Here is a 26,190-nt window from a genome sequence, read left to right on the forward strand (position 1 = left end):
CCCCCCCTAGACGGCAACTCATTTCATCCCCACATTGGCCTGGGTGCAGCCGCCCCATTTCACACCTGAGAAGCTGAGACCACAGCGGTGAGAAGTGACTGGCCCACCGCAGGCAGGTTCCGAGCAATGGACTTGAAATCGAATCTCTGGGCCTAGAGCCCGTGCCGAGTCCCTTATGCCCTCTGAGGCCTGTGTCTTCACTTTGGATGGGGGGACCAGTCCCGCCTCGCCTGGGCCCCCGCGTGTCTTCACGGGCCCTGGAGAGGGGGCTGGCCCAGAAGGGAGGGAAGGCTGGGCGAGGCGCTTGGTTCTCTAGACCTGGAGCCTGAGTCAGGCTAGCAGGTGAAACATGCAGATGCCCACAGCCAGGGGCCTGAAGTCTTTTCTTTAATAAGTTTTCCAGGTGATTCTCCTGCCCAGCTGGGTTGGGTGCCCTTGGATGTGGTGGGACTTTGGACACCCCTGATTTGGGAGTCGGTTAAACAGCCTGGGGACAGGGCTGTCTTAGATTGTCGGGTAGGCTGTACCCTGAAGGGCAGGGGTGCAGGTCTGGATGAGCCGTGCTCTGCCTCACCTCATCGTCTGCCCAGGCCAGGCCTCCCTCCTGCCGCCTCCTGGAGTATGACTTGGGGATGACCCCAAGGCCTGCTCCGTGCAGTAGTCATGGGTGAGATGATGCATGAAAAGGACTTTACCAATGAGAACCCAGAAGCTCTGAGAGGTTAAGTGGCCCTGCAGAGGTCAGGGGACATCCAGGAGCAGAACCTTTCCTCCGTGTGCTGGGCAGCATTCCACCTCTTCTGGGGCATTAACAGCCACGAACAAACGAATTCTGTGCTAGGAGGGCACGGTGGTGTTGATCACTATGGTCTCACTCAGTCTGCACCTGCCCCCTGGAGTAGATGGGGGGCATCAGCCACCCCACTTTACATAACAGAAGCCCAAGGCTCAGAGAGGGCGTGGGGCATACCCAATGCTGGGCAGCAGGTTTGCTGCATTCTTCAGGGGGAGGACAGAGTGCCTGAGCAGTGGTGGGGCTGGGGGAGGGGTGTCCCAGGGGCTAGAGTGGCGCTAGGCTGGGAGTGACACCCCGCATGGGATGCGGTGGCCCAGGTGGAAAGCAGGGCTGATACTGCCCTTGTACCAGCTTCCAGGAATGGATGCCGCCCTGGGCATCTGCAGCAGCCTCTGCGGCTGGCAGGGCCGGGCCGGGCCATTGGCACTGGTGGGGCAGCTGGAGAGGACTCAGATTGAGCTGATTAATTTATCCAGGTCCCTGGCAGGAAACAGACAGGGAGCAGCTGGCTGGCTGTTTGGTGCTCCATTAATTGTGACAATGACTTTAACCCCAGATGTGACACCGCACTGGCCAGAGGCCCTGGCTGCAGAGTGGGGTGTAGGGTAAGGGTCCTTCTTGGGTTAGGGGCACAGGTGAGTCATAAACTCTTTCTAGTGAGACCATCAGTCCCTATGCTTGTTGCCCAGTGGTGCCAGGCGGCAGCACAGGTGGGCTGGGAAGATGCTGCCAGTTCGGCATCCTAGCAGTTCCTCTGGTGCCTTCCTGGGCCAGCCCCCGCCTAAACCCTTTGCAGACTTTTCCTTTCATCCTCACAAGCTTTGCTGAACCCCATTTTAGAGATGTGGGTGCAAAGGGTCAGATCACACAGATGCCCAGGACGAGGTCAGTTGGAAGGACTTTTGTCAGGCAAGAGAGATTGAAATGCCGTGATGCCCACTCTAGTGCTTGTGGAACAGCCCAGGAGCCCAGGCATTTGCAGAGCCCTGCTAGGACTAGTCTCTGCCTCCCCCACCCCTGAAGCAGTAGGCTCTCTAGTTCCAAGTCAGCTGCATGTAGAGGCCCAAGAGAAGATCAAGGGGTACATCCCTGCAGGGGCTGTGACAGGGACCTGGATCCCAACCCCTGCCCATCTGTCCCGGCCCCCAGCCCCTCCCAAACTCTGGGGAGTCCACTGAACTCAGCCCAACAGCGAGAGCATCCTGCAGTGGAGGACCCTGGAGTCCCGAGAGGACCAGCCACTCGCCCAAGGTCACACAGCAGGTCAGAGGCGGAACTGGGTCCAGGACAGGCCTCTTCGCTTCTGCCTCATCTCTCAGCACTGCCACCTTCATGGTGATTGGTGCTTGCAGACTGGGCTGTGGGGTGCTCACTGAACATGTCACAGCCCCCAGTGTCGCTGGGCCTCTGCCCTCCCATCCCACCAGAGGCTTCTGCTTCCGCCTGCTCGTCTGGTGGGCTGCGAGATGCTGAGAGGCAGGGCCACGTCTGGTGCCTTTCTTTCTCTCTGATGAATAGAGCGACTCCCCTGCCCTACTGTTCTCGGTGTTTGCTCTGCCTGACCAGCATCTGGCGCAGGAACAGTTTTTATACACAAAATAACCGTCTTCGCCATTTTTAAGTGGACAGTTCAGTGGCATTAAGTGCATTCACACCGAGGGAGACGCACACCCAGCCCCCCACCCGGCCCCCCGCGACCACCCTTCTGCTGTCTGTCTCTACGAGTCTGACGACACACTCGGCACCTCCTGTGAGTGGAATCGTGCAGCACTTATCCTTTTGTGTCTGCCTTCTTTCACTCAGCAGAAGGTTGGCTCGCCCATGTTGTAGCATTATCAGAATTTCATGCCTTTTAAAGGCTGAATAATACCCCATTGTACAGACCTGCGTTTCCTCTGTCCACTCACCCGGCCACCCCTCTACCTTTTGGCTGCTTTGATCCTGGGTGTGCAAATATCTGTCTGAGTCTCCGCTTTCGTTTCTGTTGGGTGTACAGTCAGAAGGGGGATTGCTGGGCCGTGTGGCGAGTCTGTGTTTAATTTTTCGAGGCACCGCCATGCTGTTTTCCGCAGCGGCTGCTCCATTTCGCGTCCTCCCAGGGGCGCGTGAGGGTTCGGCTCCTCCACGTCCTCTCCAACACTTGCTGTTTTCCGTTGTTTTGATAATAACCATCCTAATGGGTGTGAAATGGTATCTCATTGTGGTTTTATTTGCATTTCCCTAATGATTAGTGAGTTGAACATCTTTCCGTGTGCTTTTCAGCCATCTGTACATCTTTGGAGAAATGTCTATTCAAGTCCTTTGACCACTTCTTAATAAGGCTGTTTGTTTTTCGGTTGTTGAGTTGTAGGAGTTCTTTACATACTTGGGATATTAATCCCCTTTCAGTTACAGGATTTGCAAATATTTTCTCCCACTCTGTGGGCTGCCTTTTCACTCCACTGATAGTATCTGGTTATTTCTGAATCGCTGATGCCTGACCAGCACCTGGCACAGAAACAATCACACTCAGTTCTCCCAAATCCTGGGACTGAGTGTGACCCAGGCCAGCCAGGAGCCCCCAGCCTTAGGTGGGCAGCAGAGCAAACATCAAGAACAGTAGGGCAGGAGAGTCTCTCCATCAGCCAGTCACTCAACAAGCATGGGGGGGCCTCCTCGGTGTGCAGCAGGTTGAGCTCAGTGCTGTGAAGCTGTCCACAGCCTCTGCAGCACAGGTTCAATTCCTGGCCAGCCAGGGGGATTCCCACATGGCGCGGCAGACCTCTCCTGTCGCGCTTGCTGCTCCCCTCAGCAGCGTATTTCGGTCGTCTGCCTGTTCTGCTCCCCGCTCTGCCTCTGGTGAATCCTCTCACCCTCCCCCGCCTCTGGCCTGTACCCCAGCTCTTGTATAAAAAAAAAAATCTTTAAAAACATATAAGCATGGGGCACTGCTGAAGGGTTTGAGACCTGTGGGGTTGGGTGGGGGGGCCATGATCAGCTTCACGCATTAGATTGATTTTTCCGGCAGCCCATATGGGAGCCAGAACAGTGTGCTGCTGCTTCCCAAGCAACCCTGCCCCCACGATGGCAGCTTTGGCCTCGGGTCCAGACCTGACTCCGTCACTTACTGTGCCCTGTGTGCCCTCAGCCACGCAGCTCAACAACTGAGCTTTGTACTTCCTCACCTGTAAAAGGACAGCGGTTAATGCCTCCCTGGAGGGGTGGCACCCTGAGCGATCATGACTGCAAGGTGTCTGGGCTATGGTGGCTGCTGTGGTCCAGTAGAAGGTCAGTCCTCAAGGGCGGGCCCTGCCCATCCACCCAGGGGGCCATAACAGTGCACATGGCACGTGGCAAGGGCACCGGGCAGAGGAGCACAAGGTGCAGACTCATCCAGCTGCTGTCTCTCTGCCCGCAGTGGGACTCCATCAATGAGGTAGACGAGTCCTTCCGGCCCATCCACACCTACCAAGTGTGCAACGTCATGAGCCCCAGCCAGAACAATTGGCTCCGCACCAGCTGGGTGCCCCGGGACGGCGCCCGGCGCGTCTACGCCGAGATCAAGTTCACCCTGCGCGACTGCAACAGCATGCCCGGTGTGCTGGGCACCTGCAAGGAGACCTTCAACCTCTACTACCTGGAGTCCGACCGCGACCTGGGCGCCAGCACGCAGGAAAGCCAGTTCCTCAAAATCGACACCATCGCGGCTGACGAGAGCTTCACGGGCGCCGACCTGGGTGTGCGGCGCCTCAAGCTCAACACGGAGGTGCGCGGAGTGGGCCCCCTCAGCAAACGCGGCTTCTACCTGGCCTTCCAGGACATCGGGGCGTGCCTCGCCATCCTGTCTCTCCGCATCTACTACAAGAAGTGCCCCACCATGGTGCGCAACCTGGCTGCCTTCTCGGAGGCGGTGACAGGGGCCGACTCATCCTCGCTGGTGGAGGTGCGGGGCCAGTGTGTGCGGCACTCAGAGGAGCGGGACACGCCCAAGATGTACTGCAGCGCGGAGGGCGAGTGGCTGGTGCCCATCGGCAAGTGCGTGTGCAGCGCCGGCTACGAGGAGCGGCGGGATACCTGTGTGGGTGAGCGTGCCACGCGTGGGCTGGGTGTGGGCAAGGCTGCCAGGCGCGTCCTTGTGCGCGTGCATGTCAGTGTGCATGTGTGTGTACACGTGTGTGCGTCATGATGTCACAGGCAGCATGCAGGTGCACACAGCACTCGTGTTGGTGGGTGAACCTCCTCATGTTGGCAAACACAGGCTCTGTGTGTGTGTGTGTGTGTGTGTGTGTGTGTGTGTGTGTGTGTTGGGGCAGGGGGAGAGAGCAGAGAGGGAAACTCTGCAACCAGACAGCACCCCTGGTGGCACTGCGTGGGAAGGGACAGCGCAGGGTGAGGTGCTGGCCCCTGCACTGTGCGCTAACTGCTGTTGCATTGTTCTAAGCGCTTTTTGCATATGAACTCTGCTAAACCCACCGCTGCTCTATGAAGTAGAAACTACTCAGACTGGCTTTATAGATGAGGCAACTGAGGCACAGAGAGGCAAAGCCACTTGCCCCAGGCCACACAGCTAGGAAGTAGCGGCTGTGAGTTGTGCCCAGATGTCTGGCTCCGGAGTCCATGCTCAAAGCCAGTAAGCTGCTCACCTGTGGGGTGGATGGAGTGGACCTCTGGCCCTGGTGGTGTGTGCAGGATGGACCATGAAGGTGTCAGACAGGGAGCCCAGGGAGTATGGTCTGGGGTCCATACATCGCAAGGCCCCCCGAAGCAGCCTGCCTGCATTCAGGGGGAACTTACTCCAGGGCAGGTGGGAGAGGACAGGCAAGGCCCTTCTGAAGTGAGGCTGACATCAGCTGGGTCATGAAATAGCCTGGCCTCATTCTCAGGCATGCTCTGCTGGGGTCCACGGGCCAGAGAACAGGAGCAGGCCCCATCTGTCACCTGTGTCAGCAAACCCCCACATGGGGCCACATAGCTGGGCACCCCAAGAGCAGGGGACACTGGAGAGCTAGCTGCCCATTTGCTGCTGGTCTTGGCAGGTTGCCTCTGCCCCTCCTGGGGCTCCCCAGGAGTGGGCAGCTCAGGCCTCCAGAGCCCAGGGAGGGCAGCTGTTGGTGCCATTGTTTCTCCTGGGGAGGCAGGCGTCCCTGCTCAGGGATCAGGGTCCCAGGCGGCATCTGTGAAAATGGGGACGGGCCCTCCTAGCCCTTGCCGCTGCAGCAGGAAGAGACTTCACACCACTCCTCTGCCCCTGCCAGCAGGAAAGGCCCTTGGTGCTCATAGGACTGAGCAGGGCACAGGCTGGCCAGGCCAGCGCTGCCCCAAGTGGTTCTTTGTGCATCTCTCCACACCCACAACTGCTATACATCTTCACCTCTCCTGGATCCAAAACTCCAAAGCAACTTCTGTGACACTTACCTGTGTTTGCTTTTGTTCTGTCTCCTGTGGCCTCATTTGCCAGCCTCCCCAGGTCACCAGCCTCTCTGGGTTCCTATTACAGACACCCCTATACTTCTCAACCTCCCCTCTGGAGTATAATTGCAAATATCCCTGTTGCCCTTACAACCTGCAAGGGGATTCCTCACCTGTCAACTCATTTGCTCGTCATTTGTAGCAAGGCAGGGAGTTCCATTTTACAGATGGGGAAACTGAGGCTCAAGAAGTAATGTTGCCTGCTTAGGTCTCACAGCTGGTGAGAGGTGGAGCTGGCACCCGAAGTCAGGGCCATCTTGGTCTGAGCCAGGTGTGGACTTTTAATCCACCCCTGGCCTAGCCCGACTACGCTCCCCACCAGACCTCTCTTCCTGCACCCCTTATTCCTATGGGGATACTCAGTCCCTTAGTCATGATTTTTCGAGTGTCACGTGCCAGGTGCTTTGCCTGGCGTTCCTCACGTGTGTGTTGGGTCAGTGTTTCTGTCACCCCTCTGCTGCACCCCAGGCTCTGGGGTGTGAGCACAGGGAGTTTTCCTTTGGGGAGTTCACATAGCTCCTCCCCCTTCAGAGAGTCATCTGAGCTGGGCATCCTACCCCCATCTCACAGATATGAAAAACTGAGGCCCCCTCAAGTGAAGCTGCAGAGTGGGGATCTGATTCCAGGCTGCCGCGGCCCAGAACCCTGCTCTGCCGCCACCCACAGAGCCCCTCTCCCCGTCCCATGACGGGCACAGTGCAGCTCTCACAAGCAGGCTGGTGGTCACCTGTTCAGGGCCAGCGCTGCCCCACGCTGGACTTGGCCAGCGACTGCCAGTGAGCCTTGTCTGCTGAGACACTGTGTGGTCGGAGGGAGATGGGTCCTCTTGACCTTGGCGCTGGGGTCTCGCATCGAGATCTGGGGAACTGCAGCAGCAAGGTTGGGAGTTGGGGTCCCGAGAGGGAGTGCCTCTTGCCCAGGGTCCCTCAACACGTCAAGGGCAGGACTGTGTGAGAATCCCAAGGTTTGAGCAGCGAGACCTTCCCGCGTGGGAGAGGCCAGGACCACTCCCATTTCCTGGCAACGCGGGCTCGTTAATAAAAAATAATAAAGAAATGCCAGAGCAGGGTTAGGGAATGGCAGCCGACTTTGAATTCTACATTTAAATCACAATACAGCATAATTATGCCAGTTGCGAGATAATTACAGGTTTTATAAAAAATATTAATTCATAGTGCACTGCAGGCAGTGAGGTTTGGGGGCAAATTGCCAGTTTTAAGTTGCGCGAGATGCCGGTTGTGGGCCTCTGTGACTGTCTGCGTAACCTGCTTTGGAAAGCATGGCGCAGCTCCCAAAGCGAGGCCGGGGGCCCTGCCAGTCCCCCACCCACACCTCCTCCTTGGCAGAGAGCCTGTGAGGGGGCGGACGGGGCCAGGCGGGGAACAGGGTGGGGCGCACCTTTCCTGGGCTTCTTGGTGTCTTCTCAAAGCTTCTGCTCCCTCTGCCCAAGCTGCCTGGTGCCAGGCCAGCCGGGCGCCTTCCGAGGGCCAGTTCTCCCTAGTTGAGGACACGAGGGGGTCCCGGCGACAGCCGCTCCCACCGCAGGTCCTCACCCTCACGGCTTCCCTCAGTTTTACAGCTGAAGATGATACGCCAGGAATAGAAGGGACCCACCCGGTCCCTTGGCCCTTCAGGGTCCTCAAGGGGCTGAGACGGCGGCACTCGGGCCTCGGAGACCCGCCGGCCTGTCCGGTCTCCGGGAAGCTCTAACGTCCCAGAGAGGCCACCGGCCCAGGGCACACAGCTGGGAGTCTCCCCGAGTCTCAGCTCTCCCAGCCTCCCCGCCGGAAAGCTCCCTCAGCTCACACTCCTGACCGGTGCAGGTGCCTCCCCCGGCCCCAGCAGGGGCAGGACTCCTCAGCACGCGGCCCAGTGGGGCGGCCCACCGCCTGCAAGCCAGGTTCCCGTCCTTCCTGTCACCTGGACACAGAATATAAATCACCCTCTGAGGCCCTAATCATCTTTCTATAAATATCAGAGTCTCATTTCAGAGGGGAGCGTGAACGACGAGCTCTTTTGCCTTCCTGACTGTGTTTAAAATCTGATTTAGAATTAATTTCCTTTGGTCGTCCGCCGGCGGACACCTTATTTGTCAAATCTCCAGCTCGTTGACGGGGAGAGGAGCGAGGTGGCCGGGGCCTCGGGCAGCTGCTGGCCTGACAGGCGGCCTGGGCAAGGTGCCCTCGGCAGGGGCAGGAGCCCCTCCTGGCCCACCGCCCGTCCCCGGCCCCGCAGACTCCGGAAGCGCCCGGGTCGACAGGAAGGGCCGGGACCCAGCCCGGCGCTGCTCCATCTGTCTCCACCGTTCATTCCCTGTTCTGCCTCCAGGTCTCGGGGCTCCCTGAGGCCTGGTGATTAGTATTCTTATTAAAGATTATTTTATTTTCATTGCTCGGATTAATCTGGCCTTGACACGTTACAGCCATATGGGTATTAGCGGAGCGCGGGAGAACTGCCCACCGGCGAGTGGCAGGATGGCAGGGCCGCCTCTGCGTCCCCGGCGGCCTGGAGGGGCTGGTGGGGGCGGCCCTTTCCCGAGGCTCCCCCACCTGAGTGGGCATCCTGGCTTGGCCGGGAACCAGGGCGCGGCCCTCGCGCTCCCAGAGCTGTTTCCTTCTGCCAAACACATGTACGGACGCCGACCAGGCCCGAGGCACTGAGGGCTCGTCTCCCCCGCAGCCCTTCAGCGTCCCTGGACGCGGCTCCGGGATTGCCTGCGCTCGACAGAGGAGAAAGCCTTGGCCACTGTCATGCAGCCGAGGTGAAGGGTTAGACAGGAAAAGGAGCCCGGGCAGCCTGCTCCCCAGTTTCCGCCCTTCACTGAGAAGGACCCAGGATTCTGGGGAGGGCCGGGGTCTCGCAGAATGAAAGCTGTGGCGTGAGCGTCCTCCCCCATCACACCACGCCCACGGCTCTGCTCACTTGACCTCCCTGCTCTGAAAGCTGCTTGGGAGTAAGACCAGCTCTGCCTTCTCTCCGGTCTGTAGTAGAAGCTCCATACATGCTGGGGAAGGCATGAGTGAGGGACGGAATGGGCCAGCAGTAACTGAGGTGCTCATGGATGCGGGGTCTGCTGTCACCCAGGTCAGCTGCAGGGTCAGCAGATACTGGCTGATCAAGTGCAAAGCCCCTTCCTCTCAGAAGTCAGCTCTGAGGCTGCACCCCAGGACGGGCCTCCTAGGGAGGGGAAGCTTCCAGAAGGGGAGACAAGATCACATCTCCGAGCTCCCAGCGCCCAGCCTCAGGGCCCCCCTGAACCCCCACTAGGGGAGAAGATACCTCAAACTGGGATCCTTCTCCTCGACTCCCCAACTGAAAAGCCCTTTCTAGCTCCACAGCCTTTGAGTCTGTGAAACAACTAAGGGCATTATGGTTTCTCCCAATTTCAGATTTCTCTCAAGTTTACAGAATTTTATAAATTATCCTGATTTTAGCTGTTACAGTAAATAGAGATGATTAACATCCGAAGTTTCCAAATGAAGCTTCTCTCTTTCCCAGCGTGGGGTTTAGTGGATGGAGCTCCTGGTGAACCTCCTGCTGGTCCTTCCTGCCAAGGAGGTCTTTCTGTGGGTGGACCTGGGAGCAGCCTGGCTGGCTGCCATTTGGCCCTCCTGAACCCCTAGGGTCTCTCTCTGCTCAGAGTACACAGTAGCAGGACTAGCCGAATTTGAAAATTCCCACAAGCTTTGACAACTTCTGCCTGGGGCCAGCCCCTGGGAACTTTGAGATGAAAATAAGGCAACTGGGCCTCTCTGGTGGCGCAGGCAGTTGAGCGCCGCACTGTGAAGCTGTCCGCAGCCTCTGCAGCACGGGTTCCATCCCGGCTGGCTGGCGAGAATCCCACATGGCGCAGCAGACCTCTCTTGTCACACCTGCTGCTCCCCTCAGCGGTGTACTTCAGTCAGTCTGCCTGTTCTGCTCCCCACTCTGTTGAATCCTCTCACCCTCCCATGCATCTGGCCTGTACCCCAGCACTTGTATAAATAAAATTTAAAAAAAAAAAGAAAAGAAAATAAGGCAACCCTGGCCTTACACAATCTGCCCACAGAACCTGTGGTCTAGGAGGAGAGTGAGACACACAGCTCGATGCGTCCAGCCAGTGGGTTACACATGGTCGTGAGACTGGGTCGGGACTGCGCAAGCGGGGACGGGCCTGGCTGCTGCTGTGTATCTGCGTGTACATGTGGAGCGTGGAGAGGTCCAGAGAGGCTTCGTTGAAGGGAGAGTTAAAATGAATCTTGAGAGAGTTCAGCTGGTGGACAAAGGAAGCAGGCACAGCATGTGCAAAGGCCCTGAGGCAAGAAATAGCCTGCCAGATGGGAATAGTCAGTCCTTTGGTTGGCACTGAGGATGGGAAATGAGAGATGGTACCAAAGGTGGCTGCGGAGCTGGGAGGGAGGGGGGCTCTGAACGCCAGGCTTTATTGTTTAGGCCACACGGAGCCTGGGAGGGGGTAAAGGAATTAGACCTGGCAGTGACAATGTCAGGTGTGCATTTAGAGAGCCCCTCAACCCAGAACAGCCCCAGCCCCTGCATGCTGACTTGCTCTTGTCCTTTGGGCCACAATCCAATTATCACCTCCTTCGTGGGGAAGGTAGTGCTTCCTGCTATTCGCCCTTGTGTCGCCCTCTATTTCCTTCCCGGAGATGATGGCGGCCTCATTACTGTGTGTGCCAGCTCCTGGAGGGCAGAGACCGCCTGGGTCTGGTTCACGGCTGTGTCCCCAGGACCCAGAACAGTGCTGTGTGCAATAGGTGCTCACAAATACAGGCCTGAACAGAGGCTGCTGTGGGCATCTGGGTAAGAGATGGCGCGGGCTGGAGAGAGGCTCAGACCTAGTCAGTCCCAGCCTTGGTGACAGTAATGCAGGGGCTGAGGGGAGCGGGGGTGGGGCCTGCAATTCCTGGGAGCTTGTCCCCAGCTCTTCCAACTGGGTGGCTGTGGGGGGGCCCGGGAAGCTGTGTTTTTATCGGGTTGGCCCCCATCTGCTAGTGTGGGACCACCTTTTCCAGTCACCTTCCCGCCCACCGCCATTCCCTGTCTGGCTTTTACATCCCATGAAAGTCCTGTCTCTGGGGTGTTGGTCCCCCTGGGATGCTTAGCCTCTTGGGGCTAATGTCTCATTCAAGGATGAGTATCCTCAGAATCTAAAGCTGGAGACAGGGCGTGGGAGGGAGGCCATGATTAAGAGAGGTGAGGAGGAATTGGAGAAATTTAGGGGTGGGGCTTCTTCCCAGGTGAAAGCGGGGACTCAGGTGTCAATACTCACCTCTGCTCCTGATTTACTGTGCAACTTTGGCTCGGCCTCTGACCCTCTCTGTGCTTTCATCCTTCCATCTTCCAACGAGAGAAGAGCTGGGAGGTTGCTGGAAGTCTGCGCCTCTGTCCTCCTGGGGCCCACCGGGAAGCCCTAGGCAGAGTAAGAGCTGTCGCCAAGGCGGGCCTGGCAGCTCACCTGAAGCTGCCTTTTCCTCCACAGCTTGTGAGCTGGGCTTCTACAAGTCAGCCCCCGGGGACCAGCTCTGTGCCCGCTGCCCTCCCCACAGCCACTCTGCCACCCCTGCCGCCCAGGCCTGCCGCTGTGACCTCAGCTACTACCGTGCGGCTCTGGACCCACCGTCTGCTGCCTGTACCCGTGAGTACCACCCCTAGATCCCTGCACCTCCGACGCCAAGACTGGGCCAGGACCCCCTGCTCAGTCCCACAGGCCCCAGGGAACCGTTTCTCTGGGCGTGAGGCAGGGGCAGGTGGTTCTCGGGAGTCAGAGGCCAGTCTGGACTGGGGGTGACTCTGGCCTCAGTGGTGGCCTTGGCCCTCTGGGTTCCTGGCCTCTGGTGATGTGTGACCTGCCATCTCTCCAGGGATTTTTTCTGCCTTTCTCTTCCTTGGTCTTCGCTCTCTGCTCCAGAGACCGGAAGCTGGACTCCTGGCCTTTCCAGCGCTGGGGGGCCGCGGTCATCTTCTGACCCAGCAATGATACCAGTGTCCTGGGCACTGGGGTGGGCAAGCCAAGGGGTCACCTGTCAAGTGAGGGGGTGTCGGGCGAGGGCCCGATCATTGTCTTCCTTGATGAGCTGGCTAGAGCTGCGGAACCCCAGGAGCTTCCTGAATATGCGCGTCGTGAGCAGGAGAGCGCGCGGTAGCCTGGTGGATGGTGTCTGAGTCCGTGCGTGCCCGGGAGGAGCCTGCAGCGTGGCGTGACTGCGAGTCCTGGTGTTTGTGTGTCTGAGTGTGCGAGGGCTTGTGCCCACATCCATGAAGGATGCTTAAGCCCTGTGTGCCGTGCACATGTGCGTGCTCCTGGGCACCTGTCGGGGCCTCCTGTGCGCCCATCAAGCCTGGACTGACATGTCTTGGGAGCTCAACATGGGCACCCCGGCCCTGCATGGGGCGTGTGGCTGGAGAGTGTGATGGCGGCAGGCACATACCTGGGGGACTCCCAGGGGCTCTCTGTGCCTGCAGGGCTGCGTGACTGGCGTGGTGTTCTGCTGACACGGCTCCTCCGCTGCCTCCTCTTGCCTGGCCCGGAGAAGGCTTTCATGCTCCTCTGCCAGCTGGGGCGGAGCCCCGCCAGCTCAGCCCACCCCACCTACCAGCCCTGGGCTCTTGAGGTGGGGGGAGGGGACTTCCCACAGTTTGGCAGGCTTTGCCCCGGGATTTACCCCAGCCTCCTTCCCCCACACCTTCTCCACCTCTGCCGCCTGCCACCACATTCACCACCCAGCCCCAGCCTCCTGCATGTGCCAGGTGAAGGCCCAGGTGTCTTTATACCCGCCCCTCCCCACAACACACATACACGTACATCACACACACACCACACCACCCACACCACACCACACACACCGTCCACTCTCCTGCCCAGACCTGTGTTTTCCCCACGTGGACCCGTGGGGCCGGAGGTGTAGCTGAGGGACACGCTGCCGGCTGTGGGCTCCTCAGGCTCAGCGAGCCCCGCTCTAGGTCACGGACACTTGCACTCGCTGTCCAGCCTCTGGTTTCTTGCCAACCCACAATGCAGTGCCGCCAGGCCCTCAGAATCTGAAAGAATCAAGGCTGGGCTTTTGGTATCTCATCCCCTCCAGATTCTGAGAGTCTCTCTGATTCTGAGATTCTCCAGTTCTGATTTCTGAAGTAAGATCTCTGGGATTCTGAGACCTGGAATTCTGTGGAGGCTGGGGGTCTCCCCAGCTCCCCAGCTCTCCAGCCTCAAATCTGCATCATCCCCCAGGGCCTACTCAGCCTCCCCCTTCACCCCTTCTCCAAAGTCCTCCGCTGCCCTGACTGGGGTCCACCCTCTGCTGAGGGGGTGGGGGTGCTGGGGAGGCTGCTGGGCCTCTGGGCTCTCCTTTTCGCTCCACCTCAGTGCTCAGTGCTAGGTGACATTCTTGCCAGCAGCGGGGCTCAGAAGTAGAGTGTGGGCACAAATGACGCGGGGGTCACACCCAGGGTACCTGCTACGAGCGCTGAGGCAGTGCAGTCTCTCCCCTTCTCTGGATGAGAATTTTGGGGCAGCACAAAGTCTAGTGGAGGGGGAGGGGCTTTGGTTTCTGGGCCCAGACCCTGATGCTGTGGCCCCGACTGTCACTGCCTCTGCCCTCGGGGAGCTCCCGGAGGCTGCACTAGGGGTGAGCGTATCCTTGGGGAGCCCTAAACATCATGGGGAGCCTCAGCCTTCCCTGGTCTCACGGGGAGAGCTGGCAGCCTGGACCAGCACAAATAAATACCCCCCAGTGACACCCCACTGTCATTCTTGGCTCCCCAGGGCCGCCCTCGGCACCGGTGAACCTGATCTCCAGTGTGAATGGGACGTCTGTGACCCTGGAGTGGGCCCCTCCGCTGGACCCGGGTGGCCGCAGTGACATCACCTACAACGCAGTGTGCCGCCGCTGCCCCTGGGCGTTGGGCCACTGTGAGAAGTGTGGGGGTGGCACCCGCTTCGTGCCGCAGCAGACAAGCCTGGTGCAGGCTAGCCTCCTGGTCGCCAACCTGCTGGCCCACATGAACTATTCCTTCTGGATCGAGGCTGTCAACGGCGTGTCTGACCTGAGTCCCGAGCCCCGCCGGGCCGCCGTGGTCAACATCACCACGAACCAGGCAGGTAGGCGGAGACTCTCCGTCCCCAGTTGCGCCGTCCCCACCTCCCCCACAGGTGGCAGAGCACCGACCTGGGGGCTTGGGTGGCCCCTCTGGCCCCACCTTCCTCGCCAACCCCCTCCCACCCTTGCTGCAGGCTTTTTACACCCTTGGAAACTAGAACCCATCCTATAAGCAGGAGGAATCCAAGAAACACAGAGCCAGGCTAGTGTGAACATCAAAGGCCTGGGTTCTAGAACTTTCCCTCTCTGCCTGTTTCCTCCCTGGTGCGATAGGATTAATAACGTCTGCCTCCAGTACTGTTACGGGGCTTAAAGGAGAGGCTGGAAAATACTTGACCTAGCCCCTGGCCCACGGTACTGCTCAATAAATGTCATTTAAAAAATAAAATCACTCTGATGATCATTTTCTAGAACAGCTGCCACTGTTGCCCCAGGCATGATTTGGCCCTCCTGGCTTGGACAGCAGCCATTTATCTGTTTCTAGCTAGTTCTTGGGCTCAGTTCAGCCCCCAGAACCTGTTTCTTTCAAATTCTGGTGGGTCCTGACTGCCAATGACAGGCTCACCCCTGGGTCCTCACCCCTCCTAGCACCACACAGGCCTTGTCCAGCAGACACTGTTCCCTCCATGTCACAGAGGAGGAAACCGAGGTGGAGGTGCAGAGAGCCACCTGGGGGCACCTCCTTGGAAGTGGCAAAGCCAGGATTTGAACCCAGATCTGTCATACTTCCACATGAAACAGGCCTTCCCCTTTAGGCCCAGGGCACCCATCCATGATGTCCGGAGCCAATCAGGAGCCTCTCCTCGGGCAGGCATCTGTGGAGCACCCAGAATCCATGCTCTGTGCTGGGTGCCGGAGATAGTATGGGGAATGGACTGAGATGCTGGGACTCCCCATTGGCTTATCTCCAGGGTGACTGAGGCTGGTGGAATAGAGGGTGGAGCAAGACAACCCAGCAGCATCCAGACACCATTCAGGAAAGTCTGAATTAAAGAGAAAAACAAACCCTCCCTGAAACCGCCCTCCCTTCCAGTCACCAGGCCATTTCTCCTCACGTGGAAACTTCCTGAAGGAGCTGCCTAAGCTCACACCTCTGCTTCCCTTCTGTCCGCACCCTCCAGAGCAACTGATAGGTCTTATTTCCCACCTGTCCAGAGAAAATCCACACCCTCGTGTGGCCACAGGTAGAGACGCCTTTCCTACCTGTTCTCTTCTCCTCCTTGGAACATTCTCTTGCTTTCTGTGCCCCCTCCCCTCATTTTCTGCCCATCTATCAGACCTGTCCTTCTCCATCTTTGCCAGCACAACCTCTTTGCCAGCACAACCTGGAGGACCCCTTCTGGGTCCCCCTGACTCCCCGTCTGCCTACCGAGGTCTGCCTTCTCTTCTTTCCAACTTTTTTTTTTAACATACCTGGCTGTGTCATTGTCTGGGGTTTTGGCTTTTGGCTTTTCTAACAGAGTGTGATAGTGTCACGTGGTGGCTTCGATTTGCCATCCTTAATGACATGTGACATAGAGCATCTTTCATATGCCTGTCACCTGTATGTCTTCCTTGGTGAGGTCTTTAACCCATTTTATTGTTTTCTTTCATTGTTTTCCATTATTTAATGAACTACTTGTTTCTGTTAACCACCTCGGGCCTCTTCCCACCACCATCTTTATATCTCTTTGGTCCTCTCTCCCTCCTGCTCCCTCTTAACCTCAGAGTCCTTGTTTCCTCTATGAGCATCCTCTAGTTTATAGTTATTTTGCTTTGTCAATTCATCCTCCGTCATTCCTTATACTCAACTTTATGAAATCATCCAACATTTGACTTTGTCTTTCTGACTTTCTTTCCTACACATAATTCCCTGGAGTGTCTCCCATTTTGCCGTAGGTGGTGCCATTTCATGGTGCCTCGTGGCCGAGTGGTGTCCACATGGACATGTCTGTTCCGTCCTCTGTCGGCGGCCATGAGGCCGCTCCCCCATCCCGGCTCCAGTACAGAATGCTGAAAAAACCATATAGTGTTTTTGAGTCGATGGTTTCATGTTCTTCGGAGAGATGTCTAGAAGTGAGACTGCCATGTCGTACAATAGTTTTCGTTTTTTAGGGTAAATCCTCAGTGCTTTCCAAAATGGCTGTGCCAGTCTGCATCCCCACCAACAGCGCAAGAGGGTCCCCCTTTCTGCACATCCTCTGTGGCACTTGCTGGGGATCTTTTCAGTATCTGCTGTTCGCAGTGGGGGGAGAGGATCTCACCATGCTTCTGACCCGCATCTCCCTTATTAAAAGTGATGCTGAACATTTTTTCATGTACCTGTGTCAGGTCTCAGAGCAGCCTTACCAGGGCCTCTGGCTTTGAATCCCACCTTCATACACATCCACAAGTGTGTCACCTGTGCAAGACCCTTCCCCTGAGATCCACTGCCCACTCCTATCTCCACCCAGGTAAACAACGTGCCCCAACCTGTGCCCCCCTTTGGAACTTGGCACCTCCATCCTTGGGGCTACTGAAGCCCCAAACCCCAAGTTGTCATCTTTGACTCTCTCCCATGCTGCATCCACCCACCAGCCGTCCCCCAGGGTCTCCCTTCAACCTGACCCCTCCACCCTCAGCTTCCCCCTCACTCCGTTTGTCCTCTGGGGCCCCCAAAACAAAGTGCAGGCACTGGGGGGCTTAGGCTATGGGTTATCATTGCTCACAGTTCTAGAGGCCTAAAGTTCAGGGTCAAGTGATTGGTCAGTTGCTTTCTGGTGAGAACCCCCTCCAGCTGCCTTCTCCCTGAGTTCACACGGTGGGGTTAGGGGGAATGAGAGCTCTCTGCTGTCCCTTCCTGTAAGGACACTAGTCCCATCATGGGCCCTGCCCTCATGACCTCATCCAACCACATTACCTCCCAAGGCCCCGACTTGACAATCACACTGCCTCAGTCCCTATCCTGAACACTCCCTGGAGTGACGTGGCCTCCTGTGACCTTCCCAGGGCTGGTGCCTTCAGTCCTCAGCTCAGCTGGCATCAGGCTCAGGGAGGCCCACCCTGACACCCAGCGGAAATGGCCCTTTGCCCTGCAGACCCCCAGTAAGAGCCTAGCCCAGCCCCTCCCCTGTATTCAGGCAGTCCTAGGGGGGCATGGTTAGATGCCACAAGGCTAGCAGCAGGGCTGACAATGGCCCTGAGCAAATGGGCGGGTTTGTCCTCAGAGACCACTTGCTCCTTCTGCCTCTCTCTCCCCCTCACCCTTTCACCTCATCTTCACAACCACCTCTCCCTGAAGCCCTCTCTGGTGCCCTGTCCCTTTTCCCTCCCCGTTCTGAGCTTTATTGCCCTCTGTATCCATCCCACTCAACAGCACCCCTTGCCTCAGACACTTGGTTTTTTAGAGGCACCCGTGTCCTCCCAGCACGGGCATGTCTCCCACACACGGAGTCCCAGTGGACCCCCATGCCTCCTGGCATAGGTGCCCGCCAGCTTCTCTTTCAGGGTGGGGAGACTGCTGCCTGTCCCCCCAGCACGTGCAGGCTGGGCTGTGAATCCCGCCTCCAGCCCCAGCCTGGCGGGGCCTCCCTTGTACCACGGCCCCCATCTTAACTCTGGAGTTGCTTCTTAATATATCAGGCACCTACTGTGTGCAGTCCCTACCTTAGGGCGTCCCCAAATGTGCCCAGGAGATAGGATGCCCAGGTAGGAGACAAGCGCTGACTGCGTGGAGTAGATGGGGCACCTGGGAGGTGGCAGCAGAAGTCAGAAGGCAGGTGAGCAGCCCTGGGAGGGGCAGGTCCCTCCATCTCACACCTTCCTGGAGACTCACCTGGGATAACTGAGGCAGGGGGGAGGGAAGGAATGGATACATAGGGGGATGGGCGAGGCCATCAACGAGTGAGGGGCAAAGGGTGACCTTGAGAATACTTGGGCAGGGGTGGGTGACGTGGAGATAGAGACAATGGTGACCAAGCCCCGGGGTGGGTGGGCCCGGCACGCTCCCTGGGACGGGCCTGGCCAGCATGGAGGAGGAGGCAGTGAAAGCCGGGCCCATCCAACTTCATTTGAAGCAAGCCAGCCCCAGCGTCCCAGAGCAGAACCAACCCCAGTGACTGACCAGGGCAGTGGCCAGTGATTTGCTGGAAGGAGTAGAAGGCGCTGGCTCTACTCGGACCCGGGCAGGAGATCCCCATGCTGGGCACAGACCCAAGCCTGGGTCCGCAGGTGGGACCTGGGAAGGGGCGGGCAGAGCCAGCCCCAGTGATGGCCGTCTGACCCAGCCGCCTCCCTCCAGCCCCGTCGCAGGTGGTGGTCATCCGCCAGGAGCGGGCGGGGCAGACCAGCGTCTCGCTGCTGTGGCAGGAACCGGAGCAGCCCAATGGCATCATCCTGGAGTACGAGATCAAGTACTACGAGAAGGTACCCTGCAGGGAGGAGGGGGCAGGGGACAGGTCGGGGGGCCCCTGCTGATCACCCTCCTGTGGGCAGGACAAGGAGATGCAGAGCTACTCCACCCTCAAGGCTGTCACCACCAGGGCCACCGTCTCAGGCCTCAAGCCGGGCACCCGCTACGTGTTCCAGGTCCGAGCCCGCACCTCAGCAGGCTGCGGCCGCTTCAGCCAGGCCATGGAGGTGGAGACCGGGAAACCCCGTGAGTGCAGGGAGCGGGGAGGGCGAGGGCGTGGGCCAGGCAGGGGTCTGAGGGGACGGACCGCAGGTGCTGAGCTGGTGCCAATGCTGGGCTAGACACCGTCCACCACTGCCAGCTTCCTTTGGGTGTCAGTGTGACTTGCCGGCCTCACGATGCCCTTGGCCAGTGCGATACCCTGTTGTCAATCCAAAGGCCCAGCAGCAGCAGCACCAGGAGCTATCGGAAATGCTGATTCCCGGGCCCGGAATCTGAAATCCTGGGGGTGGGGCCTAGTAAATGCGGGTCTGAACAGGTCCTCAGGTGATTCCGAGGCACGCTCATGCCCCAGGACTCCCGCCCCCACCTCCAGCCTCTCCGGGTCTTCGCTCCTTGGCGCTTGCTGAGGTTGCCCTTTAGCATCCCTGCCCTGCCCCTCCCCCTTGCTGTGTGGCCTTGAGTAAGTTCCTAGAGTTCTCTGAGGCCCTGAAACTGAAGCTAAGCCTGGCAGCTCCCTGGAAGCGATGTGGGGAGGGACGCTAGGCTGGAAAGTGCCGCTCCTAGCACGTTCAGCTGTGGTACTATTAGAACAATAGGCGGGACAGGCATCTTCTTCTCATTGCACAGATGAGAAAACTTTACTCAGAAAGTGACTCTCCCCAGGTTGGGCCAGAAAGCCAAGGCTGGCAGGGTCTTAGAAAGGGGAAGATGGGGCAGGGGAGGTGGCTGGGGCCCTGACTCTGGGCTGGCTCCCAGCCGGGGAGGAGCCCGCCAGCCCAGAGAGGGCCACCTGAGCCCTGCACCTCAGAGGAAGGCTGAAACGTGGCCCCCTGCCCGCAGGGCCCCGCTATGACACCCGGACCATCGTCTGGATCTGCCTGACGCTCATCACCGGCCTCGTGGTGCTTCTGCTCCTGCTCATCTGCAAGAAGAGGTGGGTGGTCCCGCTCCCAGCCAAACCTGCAGTCCTATGTCTCCCGCCTGCCCCAGCCCCTCGGATCCAAGGGTCCCCAGTGCCTAGACTCACAGATGCACCTGCTCAGTCTTCTATCTTGGGACAGTCTCTTGCCTTCTGTGCCCTGACCCACCCCCTGTTTTCCTCCCTCCTCTCTGACCTGCCTCCCGTCTTTCCAGCCCCTCCTCTCTGAATGACCAGTAATCCTGGAAGACCCCAGGGCTTGTCCAGATTCTTCTCTTGCTCCTGTTTCCCCAGGTCCATCTTTTCTGGGTGACCTTGTCAGGCCCAAACAACTTTGAATGCCACCTTCATATGGACATCCCCAAATGTAGGCCACCAGCGCAGACCCCTCCCCTGAGATCAGCTGCCCACTCTGCTTGGACACGTGTTGCACAAACAACTCCCCCAAACCTGCACCTCCCACACGCCCCCGTCTTAGGACGTGGCACCACATTCAGTGGGTTGCCCAAGCCCCAAACCCAAGGTCTCACTTTGAATTTCTCTCCTGCCACACCCATGCGCCAGCCAGCCCTGCCGGGTCTCCCAACACGCCCATCCCCATCTCATTTAACCCTGGAAGAGTAAATGTAGAGGTTCTGGCCTCATTTTGCAGGTGAGTAAATTGGGGAGCAGAGAGGTCAGCCCACTTGCTGGGGCTTCGTCAGCCTGAAGACTAAACCTCAGTCCCTCCCCGCTGTGTTCCAGAGGGAGGTGGATGTGGGTGCTGTGCTCAGTGTGGACTTGGGACCCCACACAGCGGGAACTGGACCACCCCATAGGCGGAGACTCCGAGGCCCAGGACAGGGGAGGGACGGGCCAAGGTCACGCAGCAGAGTTGGCTCCAGAAGCCCCATCTCCAACCCCCACCTCCAGGAATGATTCCTGTAAAACGGGGCTATTGACACCATAGACGCTGCTGTGAGGACCAAGGGAACTTGACTGTGTACATTTTGTCAAGGATACCCCCGTTCGGCTGGGCTGCAAGCCCCTGGGGGTGGGGAGGCCCCTGCAAAGGCAGGAGATGACCTGACAGGGGAAGAGGAGCAGACGCGGAATCCTGGCTCGGCCTGAGGGGTGCGGGGGTCTGGAGTGGTGTGGACTCAGACGGGCCCTGCTCTCCTCACAGGCACTGTGGCTACAGCAAGGCCTTCCAGGACTCGGACGAGGAGAAGATGCACTATCAGAACGGGCAGGGTGAGTGAGTGCAGGGCCCTGGGATCAGGGCCAAAGAGGAGGCCGCGGTGGGATAGTGCACGGTGAGAAGGGGATGGTGCCCGCAGACAAGAGCCGAGCCCCAGAGTAAGACAGGGGGACGTCACAGAGATCCCTTCTCCAGGTGCCGCTCACCTTTCTTGGTTTCCAGACCCCACAGAGGATGCTAATGAGCTGCTCCCCAGGGGAATGCACAAATGCATGCCCTCAGCTTCGCATATAGTTCTGGGAGATGCATATACTCTTGGACAGAATCTCCTGCTACAGAGAGCTTTTCGGGACCCTGCAGAGACCCTAGAAAACACAGCTAAGGTGGGCTGACTACCTCCGTACCCACTTCATGCACACAGTAGACATCAGCAACCACCAGAGTGCTGCTCCTCACCGCGCCTGGATGCAGCCTCAGCATCCTTCTTAACACGGAGAACCACTTTCAAAGTCGGCATGGGTGATGAAATATGTTTTGCCACATTCCTACTGCAAAACAACGTAGGAGATCTTAAGGACTCTACTGGTGACCCCAGAAAATGACAGACATGCTTAGAACTCACTGAAGACCCCGAATCTACACCACAGAGACCCCAGTTGGCAAGCACTTTCTAGGCGCCTGCTGTTTGCCACCACGCCCTGAGAGTCCACGTCACCCCCAGACCCATTGTAGTCCCAGGAGTGCAGGGGGGAGAAAGCCCTCCTGGACCCCAATAAACGCTGTTCTGTCTTGGCCCCTCAGCGCCGCCACCTGTCTTCCTGCCCCTGCACCATCCGCCAGGGAAGATTCCGGAGCCCCAGTTCTACGCAGAGCCCCACACTTACGAGGAGCCGGGCCGGGCGGGCCGCAGTGTGACCCGGGAGATCGAGGCTTCCAGGATCCACATTGAGAAGATCATCGGCTCAGGTGAGTCTTGGAGGTTGTGTGGGTGGGGACAGCCCAAGAGGGCGCCTGGGGAGGGGGCACCTGGGCAGAGGTGGAGGGGAGCCGAGGAGCCTGGTGTGGCCGCTCAGAGGTCGCGCGCCGAGGCTGGGGGGTGCGGGCATCCCTCTTGCAGGGAGGAGGCCCCACCACTCTCTTCCCGCCTGCCCCCCTGGGGACCCACAGGAGAGTCCGGGGAGGTCTGCTACGGGCGCCTGCGGGTGCCAGGACAGCGGGACGTGCCCGTGGCCATCAAGGCCCTCAAAGCCGGCTACACGGAGAGGCAGCGGCGGGACTTCCTGAGTGAGGCATCTATCATGGGCCAGTTCGATCACCCCAATGTCATCCGCCTGGAGGGTGTCGTCACCCGTGGTAGGTGCCAGGCGAGGGCAGCCTCGGTCTCACAGCCCCTCCTGTCTGAGACAGGTCTCTGGACCTATCTCCTGGGCATGCCCCTGCCAGGACCCTGTCTCCCCGGTCCAGGTCCCAGTGACTTGTTGGAGGAGCCCAGACCCCAGTGGGAACTTGGGGCCCCGGGGCCCCTCAGGGCTAGCCCAGTTCTGGAGGCTCATGGAAGGGAGGCATGACCCTGGGGTCTCTGACCAGCTGCCCTGATCGCCTCACACGCCCCCCAACCCGTGCCCCTCCCCAGGCCGCCTGGCAATGATCGTGACTGAGTACATGGAGAACGGTTCCCTGGACGCCTTCCTGCGGGTGCGTGTCCCGCCTGCCTTTCCCGTGGGAGAGGGGAGCGTGGCAAGTGCAGGTGTGGGTGTTGGGAGATGATGCCAGGCCTCCAGAACCCCCTGGGAGGTTACACCCCGCAGACCTGGGGAAGGAGAGCCAGGTGTGGGGAGGGGTGCTTAGGGTCAGCAGCCAGGCTGCCTTTCTGGCCCCTGCTACAAGAGGCCCCGCTGCTTGCCACAGGCTAGGGGGTGCCCCTGTGGGGACCGAGCGCCCCATCAGCTGGGAGGCAGGGTGGGTATGGTGAAAATTACTGCTTTCCCAGCCCCCACCCTGCCGTTTTTTTGCTGGGTGCTCACAGACACAGGCCTAAAGCTCTCTGAGCCTCCATTTCTCCCGCGAAATGAGTGGCCATCTGCAGCGCCGGCCTCTCGGGGTTGCGGGTGTCAATGAGAGCATGAGCGTGGGCCGCAAATGTGGAGAAGCCCTTTGCAAACTGCAGAGAGCCTCCTGAAGCCCAGGTGTGTCCCTCTGCAGACCCACGACGGGCAGTTCACCATCATGCAGCTGGTGGGCATGCTGCGGGGCGTGGGCGCTGGCATGCGCTACCTCTCAGACCTGGGCTACATCCACCGCGACCTGGCCGCCCGCAACGTCCTGGTCGACGGCAACCTGGTCTGCAAGGTGTCTGACTTCGGGCTCTCGCGGGTACTGGAGGACGACCCCGATGCCGCCTATACCACCACGGTGCGTAGCCCGCACCCCCTTTCTGATGGGCCAGGGAGGGGCACGGTGGTGCAGAGTGCTCCCCACATGTCATTAAGGAAGTTGGCAATTTCAGGGGGCAAGTCCTCCTTTCTCTGTGCACCTCAGTTTCCCTTCTGGGAAGTGGGAGCAGCCTTACCCACCTTTCCTCTATCACTGGGTGTCTCGGGGTCCCCAGTGGGAAGAGTTGGTGGGTCTCTGGATCACACGCTGGCTCCACATCTGTCTCTAAAGTTTGGTGAGAGGGTTTTCAAAACGCAGGCCGTGGAAATCTGGCTTCTCTAGAAGTGGCTTACGCAGGAGGCTGAGTAGGCAGGGGGTCCCGCCTCCCACCCGCACCCTGTCCCTCTGCCACCACCCCATCCCTAAATAAGGTTTCACAGGAATGTTCGTCATCCCTCCCAAAGAGAGATGCAAGTTAAAAGCACGAGGTGTGTCCGCAGCGTTTACTGCAGGGCTGGGACACCGAGCGGCCCATCGACAGGCCCCTGGATCAGGTGTGCCCTGGCACCTGGAGCGCTGCTGCACCCTAGGGAAGAGGAGATGCTGGCATTTACAGCAAGTGAAGGGAGTTGCGTGTAGAAAAGTGAGTCAGAATGGCAGACAAGTATTAGATATTTGCATCGGGGATGATTCAACAAAATATTTAATATTTGTAAATATTCTACTTTGTAGTACGTGAAGCGGGACCTCTGCAGCTAAGAGGGAGGCAGAAGGGAGAAAGGCTCAGAGGGAAAGAAAGGATGGGTGGTGGGAAAAAATAAAAAGAGTAAGGTTTCACTCCGAGCAGGGATTTTGTGACCAGATGAGAAGAGGAGGAGGAAGAGGAGGCGTCAGAACAGGCCGGGTCTTGTTCTCTGGGCCTCCTCACCAGTTCAGGCTTGGATCCGTCAACTGGGATTTGCTGTGCACCTACTATGTGCCAGGCCCTTCTCACCACAGCTCTGTGTGCAGGTCCCCCCAGCAGAACAGGTGCTCTTGGAGGGCAGAGGCCATTCTCCCCCTTGGACTTTGAGTTTTCCAGCCAAGGAACAGGCCCCCAGGGCTCAGTCCCCTGACTTGGGCTGGAGAGACACCCTCAACCCTCCCGTGTCCACCCCAGGGAGGGAAGATCCCGATCCGCTGGACGGCCCCCGAAGCCATTGCCTTCCGCACCTTCTCCTCAGCCAGCGACGTGTGGAGCTTCGGCGTGGTCATGTGGGAGGTGCTGGCCTACGGGGAGAGGCCCTACTGGAACATGACCAACCGGGACGTGAGTGCGGCATCCGAGGGCAGGGTGGTGTGGGGCCCGGGGCGGGGGGGGGGGGGGCTGGAGGTTAGCACTGCTCTCCCTGCAGGTCATCAGCTCCGTGGAGGAGGGCTACCGCCTGCCCGCGCCCATGGGCTGCCCTCGTGCCCTGCACCAGCTCATGCTCGACTGCTGGCACAAGGACCGTGCCCAGCGGCCTCGCTTCTCCCACATAGTCAGCGTCCTGGACGCGCTCATCCGCAGCCCCGAGAGTCTTAGGGCCACAGCCACAGTCAGCAGGTGTGTGACGTCCACGTTGCACCTCCAAGCTTGGCAGCTGCCCAAGCACAGCCCCACACCAAGCCCTGACCCCTGCCCAGCCTAGGCCCTTCCCTGACCCTTCCCTGACCTTTGCCCTACCTGGGCCCCGAGCCCTGTCCAGCCTGGGCCCTCCTCAGCTTTCTCCTTCCAGGTCTGGGGTGGCACTCTTCAGGCCCTTGCCCGCGGCTGAGCCGGGTGGAGGCTGAGGGTGGCCAGTGCCAGGGTCCCTGAAGAAGGCAGAGGCCCTCGCAGATCACTTACTGGGGCTCCTGTGCCAGGTGCCCGCCTCCTGCCTTTGCTCGGAGCTGCTTTGACCTCCGAGGCGGCGGGGGTGGCGGTGGGGGCCTCACCGTGGGGGACTGGCTGGACTCCATCCGCATGGGCCGCTACCGGGACCACTTTGCTGCCGGCGGCTACTCCTCGCTGGGCATGGTGCTGCGAATGAATGCTCAGTAAGTGGGGTTGGGGGTCCCCAGGGAGAGGGCCGGCTATGCAGCTGGAGGCAGCCCTGTTCTCATGCCAGCCTGGTCAGTGCCACCTTCTTTCACAGGGATGTGCGCGCCCTGGGCATCACCCTCATGGGCCACCAGAAGAAGATCCTGGGCAGCATTCAGACCATGAGGGCCCAGCTGACTAGCACCCAGGGGCCCCGCCGGCACCTCTGACCCCACCGCACCCCAGGTCACACCGGACATCAGGGGACCAGCTGGGATGGCCCCAGCCTCTGTCCCTCCTCTCAGGTGCTGCGGAGGCAGAGACTCCGCTGCAGGACCTGGAGCTATCAGGGGTCGGGAGCCCAGGGCCGTAGGCACCTGCATGCCGGACGTGGTCTCCGGGGCGGAGGGACGGTCCTCCCTCGTTGCCAGGTGCCCAGAGATGCAGCTCACTGGCCTGTGTGTGTGTGTCTGTGGGTGTGTGTGCTCATCAGGTCACAGCAGCCTGCGCGAACATGTGTGGTCACGTGTGTGTCCCCACCGCCAGGCCCTGCATGGATATGTGCGAGTTAGGGTGCGTGTGCTGGTCCGTGGGGCTGGGGGCACCTGTGCCTGGCTGTGGACGGAAGAGGGTGGCCCCCAGCCTGTGAGCAGGGAGCTCGTGTGGCACTGCCCACGGGATGCGGACCCAGGTCCCAGGACCACAGGGACCGAGGAGAAGCTGGTGCCTCCTCCCCCCACATCTGG

At 59.3% G+C, this 26,190-nt stretch overlaps 1 protein-coding gene across 1 annotated transcript in view; it reads left to right on the forward strand.

Moving 5' to 3' along the window:
• The window catches only part of EPHA8 (EPH receptor A8), a gene marked incomplete at both ends in the record, with an annotated part of 32,670 nt that extends 6,996 nt beyond the window's left edge, over nucleotides 1–25,674 (forward strand). Inside the window, 15 exons of the mRNA XM_084241988.1 lie at nucleotides 4,194–4,857; nucleotides 11,724–11,879; nucleotides 14,007–14,342; nucleotides 18,599–18,723; nucleotides 18,793–18,955; nucleotides 19,772–19,865; nucleotides 21,016–21,083; nucleotides 21,832–21,996; nucleotides 22,198–22,383; nucleotides 22,664–22,725; nucleotides 23,233–23,442; nucleotides 24,563–24,712; nucleotides 24,798–24,988; nucleotides 25,288–25,461; nucleotides 25,560–25,674. Coding sequence (XP_084098114.1) covers nucleotides 4,194–4,857; nucleotides 11,724–11,879; nucleotides 14,007–14,342; nucleotides 18,599–18,723; nucleotides 18,793–18,955; nucleotides 19,772–19,865; nucleotides 21,016–21,083; nucleotides 21,832–21,996; nucleotides 22,198–22,383; nucleotides 22,664–22,725; nucleotides 23,233–23,442; nucleotides 24,563–24,712; nucleotides 24,798–24,988; nucleotides 25,288–25,461; nucleotides 25,560–25,674 — 2,859 coding nt within the window. The remainder of the gene's footprint in view (nucleotides 1–4,193; nucleotides 4,858–11,723; nucleotides 11,880–14,006; nucleotides 14,343–18,598; nucleotides 18,724–18,792; nucleotides 18,956–19,771; nucleotides 19,866–21,015; nucleotides 21,084–21,831; nucleotides 21,997–22,197; nucleotides 22,384–22,663; nucleotides 22,726–23,232; nucleotides 23,443–24,562; nucleotides 24,713–24,797; nucleotides 24,989–25,287; nucleotides 25,462–25,559) is intronic.
• Between the last annotated feature and the right edge of the window lie 516 nt (nucleotides 25,675–26,190).

The sequence above is a fragment of the Talpa europaea genome, assembly GCF_964194135.1.
Source record: "Talpa europaea genome assembly, chromosome: 9".
In the NCBI taxonomy this organism is placed as follows: domain Eukaryota; kingdom Metazoa; phylum Chordata; class Mammalia; order Eulipotyphla; family Talpidae; genus Talpa; species Talpa europaea.